This window comes from Marmota marmota, unplaced genomic scaffold, assembly GCF_001458135.2.
Source record: "Marmota marmota marmota unplaced genomic scaffold, marMar, whole genome shotgun sequence".
NCBI classification, from domain to species: Eukaryota; Metazoa; Chordata; class Mammalia; order Rodentia; family Sciuridae; genus Marmota; species Marmota marmota.
In genome coordinates, this window is record NW_026000196.1 from 18,070,679 (window position 1) to 18,083,627 (window position 12,949).

General features: G+C 47.0%; 1 protein-coding gene across 3 annotated transcripts in view; it reads left to right on the forward strand.

The window, feature by feature from the left end:
* Lrrk1 (leucine rich repeat kinase 1) overlaps nucleotides 1–12,949 on the forward strand; it is a 161,970-nt gene that overhangs the window by 111,765 nt on the left and 37,256 nt on the right. For all 3 annotated transcript variants that reach the window (XM_015493131.2, XM_048790365.1, XM_048790366.1), the window contains 8 exons: nucleotides 1,101–1,177; nucleotides 6,363–6,492; nucleotides 7,087–7,199; nucleotides 7,656–7,870; nucleotides 9,929–10,093; nucleotides 10,608–10,780; nucleotides 11,873–11,993; nucleotides 12,213–12,372. In XM_015493131.2, the coding sequence (XP_015348617.1) occupies nucleotides 1,101–1,177; nucleotides 6,363–6,492; nucleotides 7,087–7,199; nucleotides 7,656–7,870; nucleotides 9,929–10,093; nucleotides 10,608–10,780; nucleotides 11,873–11,993; nucleotides 12,213–12,372 (1,154 nt within the window). The remainder of the gene's footprint in view (nucleotides 1–1,100; nucleotides 1,178–6,362; nucleotides 6,493–7,086; nucleotides 7,200–7,655; nucleotides 7,871–9,928; nucleotides 10,094–10,607; nucleotides 10,781–11,872; nucleotides 11,994–12,212; nucleotides 12,373–12,949) is intronic.

The window sequence follows — 12,949 nt, forward strand, 5'->3', positions numbered from 1 at the left end:
TTGGCATATAGATGCCATCTTGTCCCTAGGTTCGCAGATGGTCTTCCTTCTGTGTGTCAGTATCCAAATCTATGAGCCATTTTGGATCATAGGACCCCATCCTAATAAACTTGTTTTAGCATTCTTGCCTCTTTAAAGATCCTACATTTTGAATATCCTTTATTCAAAATCATTGGGTCTTTCAGATTCTGGATGTTTTTCAGACTTGGAATATTTGCATTTACATAATGAGATGCCTGAGGGGTAACCCAAGTTGAATTACAAAATTCATTTATGTTTCTTATACACATCATCTGAGGGCAATCTTTCCAAAGTCTTTAGCATGCCTATGTTTTGACTTCAACCCATCATATGAAGTCAGGTGTGGAATTTTCCACTTGGGACAGCATGTTAGCGCTCACCGAGTTAGAATTTTGGAGCAATTTGGATTTCAGACTTTTGGATGAGGGATGTTCAACCTTCATCTCCAAATCCAGTCATGTTGTAAAGTTTTTAGGGTTAGGACTCCAACATATGAATTCCAGAGGACACAATTCAGCTCGTAACAGCAACTCCATTTCCTAGACAAGCTTGTCTCTCACTTCAACCTCAATTGTAATCCAAAAGACAAAGGCCTTTGCTGACCACTGTGTTTACTGGGTGAAGAAATGTAACCACCCCAACACTTTCCAGTAAAAGGTAAAAAGTGGGGGGTGAACTTAGCCTGCTCTTTGGGCCCTGGAGAGCAGCCTTCTGGGTCACTTGCTGAAGGTCACTTCTTCAGCATCTCAACAGAACATAGACCCCGGGCAGGGAGTGGGGCGCGTAATGTACAGCCCCTGGAATGTGCCAGGCTCAGCACACAAACACTCACACCTGCCTTCATGGAAAAGACCGAGAATGGAAACCGCTAGTCATGCTGGGGTTAGATCATCCTTTCTAAACACCTTTCCCAAAAGCCCTTGAGCTCCATGTCTGTACATTAGCTGCAAGGAGCCTAGACACCTGCTGCCAGAATTTCCTGCCTTCTCCATGGACCAGTATATAGTCTCAACCAAGATATTAATGGGTTTGTTTCGCCATCCTTAAATTTTGATTCTTCCTGTACCCTCCTCCCACAGAAATGAAGATGGACTTAAAACAAAGCGTATTTCCTTTTTCACCACCAGAGGCCGCCAGCGTTCAGGAACTGAGGCAGGTGGGTGCTGGCCAAGAGAGATGGTGTACTGAGACCAGAGGGGTAGGCGGGGTCCCTGCTCCACCAAGTGGAGGAATCGCCTCGTCATGGGCTTTACCCTTCAGTGCCCTGTTGGAATGCCAGAGATGACCATGGCTGAAAAATCCGCAGGTGAACAGTGCCTGTTTCTCATTTCATGTGTGTGCCATGCCGGTGTCCTGAAGCCCTGTTTCCTGTTTGGAGTCCAGGGATGCTGGTAGCCATCTACTGCATGCTGAGCACGCCCTAGATAGGTTACAAAGATAAGATATGGGCTGCAGTTCTCTTTTCTGGGCATGAGGAAACCAAGCCTTTCAGGGTGTCTTAGTAGCTCAGGCTACCATAACAAAATACATGGCCTGGATCACTTACACCACACACATTTATTTTCTCACCATTCTGGAGGCTGGACATCTGAGGTTGGGGTTCTAGCATGGCAGGTTCTGGTGAATCAGGTGTCTCTTCTTGACTTGCAAACAGCCACCTCCTCACTCTGTACTCATATGGTGAAGAGGGTTGGGGGAGAAAGACAGAGACTCTGGACTGTCTTCCAGCTCTTATAAAAATTTTAATTCCATCCTAGGATCCTGATGACCTTATCTAAACCTAATTGCTTCCCAAAAACCCATCTCCAAACTCCATCCCATTGTGGGTCGGAGCTTCCACATATGCCTTTGGAGGACATGCTCCAGTCTATAGCACAAGTGTTGACTGATTTCCCAGCTCAAGTGGCAGAGAGAGATTTCAGCCCAGGATGGTGGAAGTCCAGTCCTGGAGCTGGGAGACCAGTGCTATTAAGTCCTTCCTGCCATACTGTAGTATCTTGCAATGTCCACTGGGGCCTACAGCCACCTTTGGTCCCACAGGCTGAGCCTAGTCTGAGATTGTGGAAGAGCATGTGGTCTTCCCCAACACATCAGAAACAGAACTTTGCCTGGAGTTTTTGTACTGATCACCCAACAAGGCCAGGTTAGCACAAAATATTTGTAGGGAAACTTCTTGTCCTCTTCCATGAGGTGCAGGGGGAAGGTGTGGACTCGTGATAAACAGTCATCCTTCCTTTTTAACCTCAAAGCCAAGACATTTTATGTTTTCTACACCTATTCTTTTTGATACATTTTTCTTTTTAATCAACATAATAACTGAAATGGCTCAGTATGCCATTTCAGTACTTGTATATAATGGGTAATGATCGGATCAGGGTAATTGGCATATCCATACCACCAACATTCATTTCTCTGTGATGGGAACATTCAGAATCCTCTCTACTAGCAATTCAAACTGTATGATTAATTGTTGTCAACTATAGCTATCCTACTGTGCTGTAGAACATTATATGTCATTCCTCCTGTGGGCACCCCATTACTGCTAACCATCCTATGTCAATCCTTCCTTCTCCACACCCTTCCCAGACTCTGGTAATCACTTTTCTGTTCTCTACTTCAGTGAGATCAACTTTTTTTTTAATTAAAGCTAAGATTTCTAAAGCCAGTTACACTCAGAAATATCCCTCAGGGTGCTATTTCCTAAAACAAGAACCAATATTTAGGTAATTTTAAAATGTAATGTAAATTTCTCCTTCAGTTTCATAGATTGATATTCACAAGTACAAATGGTGTGAGGTGGAATTGGCCAGAAAGACCAGGACACATTTGCAGGAGGTGAACTAAATGGTCTGTTGCTCTGTTGCACTTTTTGGTGGGCTGGTGTGTATGTATGTACACATGGTATGCAAACAGGTCAGTCACACATAAGTATGTGTGTTTATGTATGATCAAAAAAGAAAAATGTTCTCAGCAGAAAAGATAAGAGAGTCCAAAATAGATTTAAGTAAATCCAGTCAGCTGACTGTGTCTGTAGGTTCCACATCTGCAGGTTCAAGCCAGTCATGGGTTGAAAATATTAGGAAAAAAATCACATCTGTCCTGAAAACATACAGATCTTTTCCTTGTCATTATCCCATAAACAATACAATATAAAAATTATTTACCTAATATTTTCATTGCATTAGAAATTACCAGTAGTCTAAAGGTGACAAAGTCAACAGGAGGATGTATGTGGGCCCTATGCAGATGCCACACCATCACCATTTATATAAGAGACTTGAACATCTGCAGATGTTGGCATCAGAAGACAAGTCCTGAATCAATACCACTGAGGGACAACTGTGAAGGATGTTAATATATGATAAAGGTAGCATTTCAATTTAATGGAAAAGAATATTTGTTGTTTTAATAAATAGTGTTGGTATAACTGCCTAATTGGAAGAAGAAAATCCACATTAGATTCCCTACCTTACATTAACCAAAATCATGTGCATGTGGATAACAGATCTAAGTGAAAAAGGAAAAAAGCAAAATGACATTAAAGAGAACATATGTATAATATAGGGGTGATGAAGACCTTCAAAAGCTAGCCGGGAAGTCAGAAATTATTTTTTTTAAAAAAATATATATATTTGGCTTTGTAAAAATTGAATAGTAAAAGGTATTATAAACAAAGTCATCTTTCAAACAGGATGAAAAGAAACATTTACAACAGAAATTATTGCAACACAAATTGGCATATGTCCCTAATATAGAAAGAATGCTTACCAATTGATTAAAAAAAAAATCCCAATAAGCAAAAGAAAAAAAAATGGGGGAAAAAAATGAAGCAACAGATAGAAGCAGTTTGCACAACTGCCAGGAGACAGATGAAAAGATCCTTCACCACACTAATAGAGGATTGCAATTATGAATTTCATAACTGGTCCCTTTTAAATGAAGGGCCTTAGGACATCAGAAATTGAGTGCAGGCTGGGAAGAAAAGAAAACAAACACCATCTTCTCGTTGATGCCAAGTGGGGTGATGGGCATGAAAAGAGGATCTGGGATGGATCTTGATCCTGCAAGCCACATGTGGGTTGAGCCCTATGTGTTAGAAGGTACCTAACTGGAGTTTAGAAGTGCAGAATCCCTTCTAGGGGACTTTGACTCAGTGGAACCATCCACTCCCTTGGGAAAATGCCAGACAGGAAGTTCCCAGTACACATGGCAAGTTCCATAGGAACATGCATCCATTCTGATGAAATTGGCTTTGCCGGTGACCCATAAGAGCTTGTCTGAGGACCGGGGAGAAGAGGCCACACCCCCAGGAGGTTTCCTGGCCGAGGTGGGTCATGGCTTTGGCAAATGACAAAGGCCTCTTGATTTTTTCAATTTCTTCTAGAAGATTGAACATGAGTGAAAAGAAGGCGGAGGGCGGGGGCAGGGTGGCTTGTGAACCCTTTTTCTCAGTAGGGCTATTGTCTCAGGGATGTTGACCCTGGGGTAAAGAATTATCTATAAAAGACAACTTGTTTGCAGATGGATAGTGAAATTCCAGAGAGATTTACGTACATTCAAGTGGTCATATTTTTGCAGTAGCCTTGTCCAAAAATAATTTGGATGGCCGTTTTTACGGTAAAATTCAGACCAGCAGAGTCATAAATAACTTATGAATAAATAATTACAGTTCATAAATACCTCGAGCCATGCTCTTGCCAGCCCCGTTTCCATAGTTCTCCACGCTGGGCCAGGAGGTGTGTGGCAGGTGCTGCTCCGTCTGGGATAGCAGCTCCTCACTCCACCCATCCATTCCTTAAAAAGGCTTCATAAACACAGGGGGAAGCCTTCAGAATTGGAAAGCCCAGAGGCCAGGTGTTCAGAATGTTCCCTTTCTCTGGGAAGAAAGCAAATCTTTCTCTTGATGGATGTTCTTCCGTGAAAAATGTGAATTAATGCAGGCTGACATTGATCATCCCTTTTCCTTGAAGAGGAAAAAAAGAAGCAGCAGCAGCCTTTTTAAACATCTTCCTATGGAACGAGGTCTAGTACAAAGTCATCTTTAAATGTCTGTTGCAACTGTATTTCCACGGGGCCCCTGCAGTGAGTCTCACTGGCATTATAGCCAGCTGGGTACATTTCCCAGACCTCGAGTTTGGTATGCCACAGTCCTCTCTTCCAGAATGTTCTCTGAGGTTACTATTGATACTACAGCTCCACGTGTGGAGAAACGCCAGAGCTTGGGGTTGGGGGTGGGGGGAATCAAAGGCAACCAAACATGGCTTCAGCCCAACAAAAGAATTCTAGCTTCTTCATCTTCTGCATCTGGCTGGGAACCCAGGGAGGGGACTTTGAGGCACTCCTTTTATCTTGAATTCCCTAAGCTCCCAGAGAGGATGAAGACACTTCAGAGATTTTGCAGAAATCTAAACCTCTGATTCCCATTAGTGTCCTTTTCCAAGCTCTCTCCCTTCCCCAACTGCACGTTTTTGCTCAATGCAAACACTCCGGTACCTTGGAAACGGCAGATTTGACGTGATTTTAATGGTAATTTCATAATTAGCCTAATTAATGAAGTCCCTTGAATACTAAAGGGTTGGCCCGCTTTTCAGTGCCATCTTAGGCAACATAAAGACTTAGCCCACAGTATTATTTTTTAGTTAACTAGCTTTGTTTTAATTGAAGAAATAATACAAGTATAGTTGAAAACAGAATTTTCAAACAGTACCAAAGGGCATGGTTTGAACAGTCAATCCTCTAATAAGACCCTTCCTCCAGAGACAATTGTGGAATTTTTTTGTTGCTAACAACTGTGTTTTCATCTGTAACATTCATGCATATGCATTTGTGCATGTGTGGTATATGTACATGCGTATAACACACACTGTGAGTGTATGTGTGTGTGCATGTCTGCAGATGTTTTCTGACACACTAATAAGCCTTCTAGAAACCTGGTTCTGCATCTTGCTTTTTCAATTCATCACTGGCTATTGAGTATCACTTCAGACCTACACACGTGAACTGCCCCATGCTTTGTAATAGTTGCATATTATTCCATTATTCACTAAACCAACTCCCTGTGGACATGTGGCAATAAAGGGCACATAGGTTGTCCTCTCTCTGTTGTTGCAAGCAGCATGCCACCAAGCATCGTTGTTGCCACATCTTCGCCACACATGCATGCAAGGATGTCTGTGGAATGAGAATTGCCTTACTGGAGAGATGAGCATTGTACTCTGAAGGGTTTGCCACAAAGCCCTCTGCAGCTTGTATTGGTTTACATACCCACCTGGCCTCCATGCTGTCATGGTCCAGAATTATTTTAAAAATACACGACGGTCTGCTTTGTCTTGTCTTCACAGCGTGTGTGCTGGAATTCCCGGCCTTCCTGAGTGAGTCTTTGGAAGTCCTTTGTCTGAATGACAACCACCTTGACGCAGTCCCTCCATCTGTTTGCCTGCTGAAGAGCTTGTCAGAGCTCTACTTGGGAAAGTAAGTGCGTGGTGAGAGAAGTCTGCTGGCTCTGCCTCCAGGGAAGCTGTCAGTAGAGGCAGTAGTGGGGTTTTCAGAAGTGGGCATGGGCCAGAGGTGGGGCAGAGTGAGAAGGATATCTGCTTCAGCTGCTTTACTTGGGCTGTCACGAGGACCACTCCATCCTGCGTCCTTGTTCTTCCGCAGCACCCACTGTGTGCTGGACACTGCTGGAGCTTTTAGGCAATGTGTAAAATTTGATGAAAATATGAAATACTATATTAATATTGAAGATGTGTTGCCTTTCCTAGAGGAGGCAGTAATTCTCTTGATGGCAATGTAATTGGAAGACAAGAGGGGAATTGGAGGAGGGCATCCAGCTCTAAGCCACAGGGACTTGGACTTGCAAAAGACAGCACTGCCCTTTCTACCACTAAGCATCCTGGAAGAAAGGCTTTGGACTTGGTACTCAAATGGGTTACCTGAAATCAGGGCCTGATTTACAGGGCTTGGGGTGGAGGCCAGTGGTTGCCTCCTCAGGCTGCAGAGGCTGATGGGAGCTGCATGTGCATGCGTGTATGCGTGTGTGCACACATATGTGTATTCTTTCCTCAGCAACCCTGGCCTCCGAGAGCTCCCTCCTGAGCTGGGACAGCTGGGCAACCTATGGCAACTGGACACTGAAGACCTGAGCATCAGCAATGTGCCTGCAGAGATCAGAAAGGAAGGTAGGACTTCAATATCCTGTCCCCAGAGCATCACTTCCTTGTCACCCTTGAAAAAAATAATAATAACCCAGGTCCACCTGCTAGGTTCTAGAGGTGGAAACAGTGAATGACTCACAGGGTCCAGCTCCAGCTTCAGGATTTGGAAGATGCTATGGAACTGTCCCTAGAGCAATAGTTACCATGGGTCATTATATTGAGAGTGGCCAGGCAGTAAAGCTGTGACCTTTTAGGCAGCAAGGACATTGTCCCTAGATTCTTAACGTTGACTCGTCATCATTGGGGTGAATGGTATGGCACCCTGTCTCCACCAGATCCAATCATCTTCTTTAACCATCCCCCTAGAACACATGAGAAACGTCCCCTCCCAACAGGACTTAGTTTCTTCCTAAGAGATGTGAGCATGTTCCCTTTATATGTTAGCAGTGATGTCCACTCTCCTTTCATGACGTTGCACAGGTCCCAAAGCAATGCTGTCTTTCCTGCGTGCTCAGCTGCGGAAAGCAGAGAAATGCAAGCTGATGAAGATGATCATCGTGGGTCCACCGCGCCAGGGCAAGTCCACCCTCCTGGAGATCTTACAGACGGGCAGGGTCCCCCAGGTGGCGTACAGTGAGGCCACCATCCGGACCACCAAGTGGGAGCTCCAGAGGCCAGCAGGCTCCAAAGCCAAGGTCAAGGATGGTCGGCGTGCAGTATCCGTGTGGGTGGGAGGAACATTCATGAAGGCCCTTCTTTCTTCCCAAAGAGCCCAGGGTTTCTCAGCTGTCCAAGGCCCAGGATGTTTGCAGGGGCCATTATGTGATGTTCCAAACCAGCTCTATCAAAGGCAGCAGCAAGTCACTTCTTGATGGGAACTTGTAGTTTCTCTCCTCTAATTAAGCTGAGGCTCTGGGCAGTGAGTCTTAACCTTGGCTGTCCATTAGATTCCCTTGGGGGACTTGTAAAGACACCAGTACTCAAGCTTTGCTACTTCCTGGCCCCAGAGATTAGATTCAAATTATCTGGGTTGGGGTTCTCCCAGGACTGAGAACAAAGTACCCCTGCAGGCAGTGAAACACCCCAGCATTTGTCTTTTCTCTAATGAGAAAGCTTAGATAAAGCACACCTAAAATGAATGCTCTATCCCTCATGATCTCTGCCTTTCACCCCAAGATCTGAAAAGTTCTATTTAAAATAAAGCCCTCACTGAACCTATTCATCATCCCTTTTTTCCATTTAGTACCAGGCAAATGGAAATGAACATTTTCTTGCTCTTGAAAGAGAAAAAAGAACTTGTTGGATATGGTGGGGGTGGGTGGGGGCTCTCCCTCCCCGGGACATAGCACCAGGCAGTTGGCTCTTTTCTGTGCTCAGGTTAGGAACAGTGTCAGCCTCAGCTGCTGCCTGTGTTTTTCTGCTATCCCGTGGTGACCAGGAATCCAAGGCGCAAGGAGTTTTCCCTATGAAAAACTGAAGGGCCATGTCCAGATGTGGCATGATTTCGTCCAGAGTCCCCACAGAGCCAGCTGAAGATGGGTCTCACTGTAAACATCTTTCCTGATAAAGGAAACCCAGTTCAAGAAATGAGGCATTTAAGGTGAACGTACCTTCAAACACAGACTCAGAAACCAGCCCACTTGAGAATGGGCTGGGCTGTCGTTCAGTGGTAGAGAGTGTGTGTAAGGTGTGTGAGACCCTGAGTTCAGCCCCCAGCTTGGAAAAACAAAGAGTAGAGTCCCGTCTGTTATGATCAGAACAATCAGATAATTAATATTAGGTCCACCCAGTACACCCCAGCAAGGAATCTAGTTAATACCCATCCAAAGGGTCTCCAAAATAACCAGGATCTTCCACATTCTTTGGCTCTGACTTTTTAACAATGACTCAGTCTCATTTCCATCCAGCTGTTCTTTAGCAAATGGCCATCCAAGGCCTAAGGGGTGAATTTATATTATTTTTCCTGTGCACATCCTTCCTGCCATCATGAAACTCCCCCTCCTTTAACTGAAGGACAGCCTCTGGCTCTGTGAGTGCTGAGCTCAGTCACTCAGTGTGTGGCTGACCTTCAGCTGGTGGAGAACAGCTGTCCGTTTTCATTGTTATGCAAAATCAGGTCAGCGTGCTGTCTGTCTTCCAGGCCAAAGCACTGCCTCGCAGAGACTCCTTGCTACAGCCTGCTGCTGCCTTAGCTTCTCAGGCCAGCTGTGACCTCATTCCACAATAGAGAAACCACCGCTTACACAGCCTTTCCCAGCATCCAACAGCCCCCCTGGTGTTGGGTTCCCACATCAGGGGAGTTTCCCATCCTCCTTGGTGGGCGCCACCCTCTGACCTACACAGTTTGGGGGCCACCCTCTGAACCAGAGGGAGCTTAAACCTTGATGAGGACCAGGAGATCAGAGCGGGGGCGTCCTCCCACCAAATGTCTCCTAAGTCTGCAGCTGTGACAGAGCCAGCGTAATGCCCTGCAGTGTTTCCCAGACACCCCAGCCACGGGGGCCTGTCTGGCCCTGCTCTGTTAGCAAGAGGCAGAAACCCCCAAGAGCCCACCCTGACGCAACTGTGCCTCTTTCCCTCGCCTGGCTTACTGATTCCAAAGAGACATGATAGGAGGTCTAGAACTTTCCCATGGTTATGTCTTCTTCAGACATGACCCCACATACAGAATTCAAAGTTCAGTTTTCTCAATGTGGTTTCCTAAGACCATGGTCTCTAAAATGCCTCCCTGCGGTGGCTTGTTGCTCAAGTAGGTTGAGTCCGTGGAATTCAACGTCTGGGACATCGGGGGCCCCGCCAGCATGGCTACCGTCAACCAGTGCTTCTTCACGGACAAGGCCCTATACGTGGTGGTCTGGAACCTGGCGCTGGGAGAGGAAGCCGTGGCCAATCTCCAGTTCTGGCTGCTTAACATCGAGGTGAGGAGATGCCAGGCCTTCTCTCTGATTCCCAGTTCTCGGAGCATTACTGGGGTCCTGCCACTCCTCTGAAGCATCCCCTGTACTGAGAAAAAAAAGGATAGTGTTAGGAAAACCACCTTGCTTTCACAGAAGGCCCCAGCATCATGGTCCTGAAGGGTGGGGTGCTCTTGTAATTTTCTTGTTAACCTTTAATTCAAGAGCCCCCATCCCAGAGTGTGAAAGAAGAGCTGAGCTTCTTCCCAGCCCTAAAGGTGAGGCAGGCCTGATGCCAGTTCACAGCCTTAGGCAGTCAGGGAATATCTGGAGGATCAGAAATCCCTCACCATAGGCTGAACTAACTCAGCACCCTCCGCATGGAGAAGGTCATAGGGTACCTCAGATAATTCTCAATGCCTAACAGGCCCTCAAGGGAATAGGCCGCAGGATGGTGACGGCAGCTCACCTGAACACCTGTTTCCCATCCTTGTTCATGAATGGAGATGGCTCTCAACCGTGGGGTCCTCTGTCACAGGCCAAGGCCCCAAATGCTGTGGTGCTGGTGGTTGGAACACACCTGGACTTAATTGAAGCCAAGTTCCGAGTGGAGAGAATCGCAACGCTGCGTGCCTATGTGCTGGCACTGTGCCGCTCGCCCTCCGGGTCCAGAGCCACAGGCTTCCCAGACATCACTTTCAAACACTTACAGTGAGTGTCCCTCATCCTCGTGCTTGCTCCTGCTTCTGTGTGCTCTGGTGGCCGATGTGTCCATCTTCCTTGGGACCTGCCTGCAGAAGGCTCTTGATGCTTGGATGGGCTCCTCAGGTAGCCGGTGGCAGCTCAGCAGACCAGCCCTGGGCAGGGTGAGAATCCTCTAGATATCTAGAGGGAAGGGCTTGGAGATGCCTCTCTGTACTTCCTTTCTGTGTCCTCCCCTCCCCACTATGGCCAGTAACGAGAGTGCATGGTTCCCATGTCACTAAGAGACGTGAACTTGGACACTACCCCTCCCATTTGCAGATCATTGATCAAAGACAGACCCCGGAGGAGCGAGGTCCCACTTCTCCTGTTGAGTCTTAGTGGTCCTGACAGCTGCACATTTGGGGATGGGGGAAGGAAGGAGCTGCTGAGTGTGAGGAGGGGTGGGCCAGGCGGGTTGGATCCATCGCTCTGGGCTTATCACTAACATCCTGTCGATGGACTCTCATGACAGCCTGCAGTTTACAGGGGCTGTTTTGTCCACTTAGAAGACATGTAACTGAGGCTTAATGAATTAAGTGAGGGCCCCCTGATAAGAATAAAACATGCATTGGTGTAATTGCACTGGTGGTTCTTGGGTTCCCTCTGGGTGAAGTACCATGGATGCTGGTATGTGAGTCAGTCTGCAGACCTGAGAGCCTGGCTCTCAGGATCAGGCTTTTGGGGACTCCTGGGATGGCCTTGAGATAGCCCTGGAGGGTCTGCAATAATAGGAGCGCTGGCTCTGGTTAAGAGCCCTGGGTCCAGCCTGAGTCTGCTCCTTCCCAGCTGTGTCCAGGGGTTCACATCATATCTCTGTACCCCACTTTCCTCCTCTGTAAATGGGCATGCTGGGAAGACAGACCAAAGTGATGTATTGAGGGGTACCCAGCATGGTGCTTCGCACAGAGTAAAGCCTCCTTAAACTTCCTGTGTCACCTTTAATGAGTTTTCCACCCTTGCCAGTGTTCAGGATAAATCTCTTGGGAAAACAAAGACGCTAAGTGCTTCGCAGAGAGGGGTGGCATGGTGATTAAGCTGGGATTATTTTTGCACACACAGCGAGATTTCCTGTAAGAGTCTGGAAGGCCAGGAAGGGCTGCGGCAGCTGATTTTCCATGTCACGTGCAACATGAAGGACGTGGGCAGCACCATCGGCTGCCAGCGACTAGCAGGGAGGCTGGTGGGTACCCCCTCACTCAGTTAAACCACAGGGTTGCTTCCTGCTGTTGGGGATCGGGACACTTCTCTCTCTATGTTGTAAAACATGCATCTGAGTTTAAGGATCCAGGGTTCCAGGTGGGACAGGGGAGGTGGAGGGACAGAGGGTCCTGAATCCTCAGGACTGAGAGGGAGAAGCTGTAGCACACCCTGGGACCAGCCTCGTCCACTTGTCCTCCAGGTCCCTAGGAGCTACCTCAGCCTGCAGGAGGCCGTGCTGGCAGAGCAGCAGCGCCGCAGCCTTGGCGACGACGTGCAATACCTGACGGACAGGCAGCTGGAGCAGCTGGTGGAGCAGACACCTGGCAACGACATCAAAGACTATGAGGACCTGCAGTCTGGTGGGCCTAGGGGGTGGGCACCAGCATGGGAAACGCTGGGAGGCTGGGCAGAGGGCCAGGGTCACCAGGGAATGTGTGAGAAACACAACCACCTGTACTTGATAGTTCTAGCTTGAACCTCAGCACAGCAGGGAAACCAATGTTGAATGAGAGATTCCAAAACTCTGCCTGGTGTTCTCTTTCCCATCACCCCCCCACACACCTTCTTTCCTTGGACAGAGAGAACGCACATGGCTGCTCTATAACAGCATTATGTTGGCCATTGAGAACATAGCTCTGGCCATAGCCCCTGGGGCTGAAGTTTGGTAGGGAGACAGAGGTTAAATAGTTACAACCAGTTCTCATCATTCACGGTAGTTATAGACTATGAATTTACCTCAACCACTGAATTAGTGAATCCTGAACCATCGCTCCTGTGGAAAGATAGAATTAGGTTCTTTTGAGTCTCTGGCCACATTATCATCAACCTATCAATGCATAAGCTTGCTTTATGTGTGCTCCTGTTTAAGATGTCTTATGTAATACATACTGTTGATTCATTAACATGGAACCCATGGTCCACAGCACTAAAACTCAT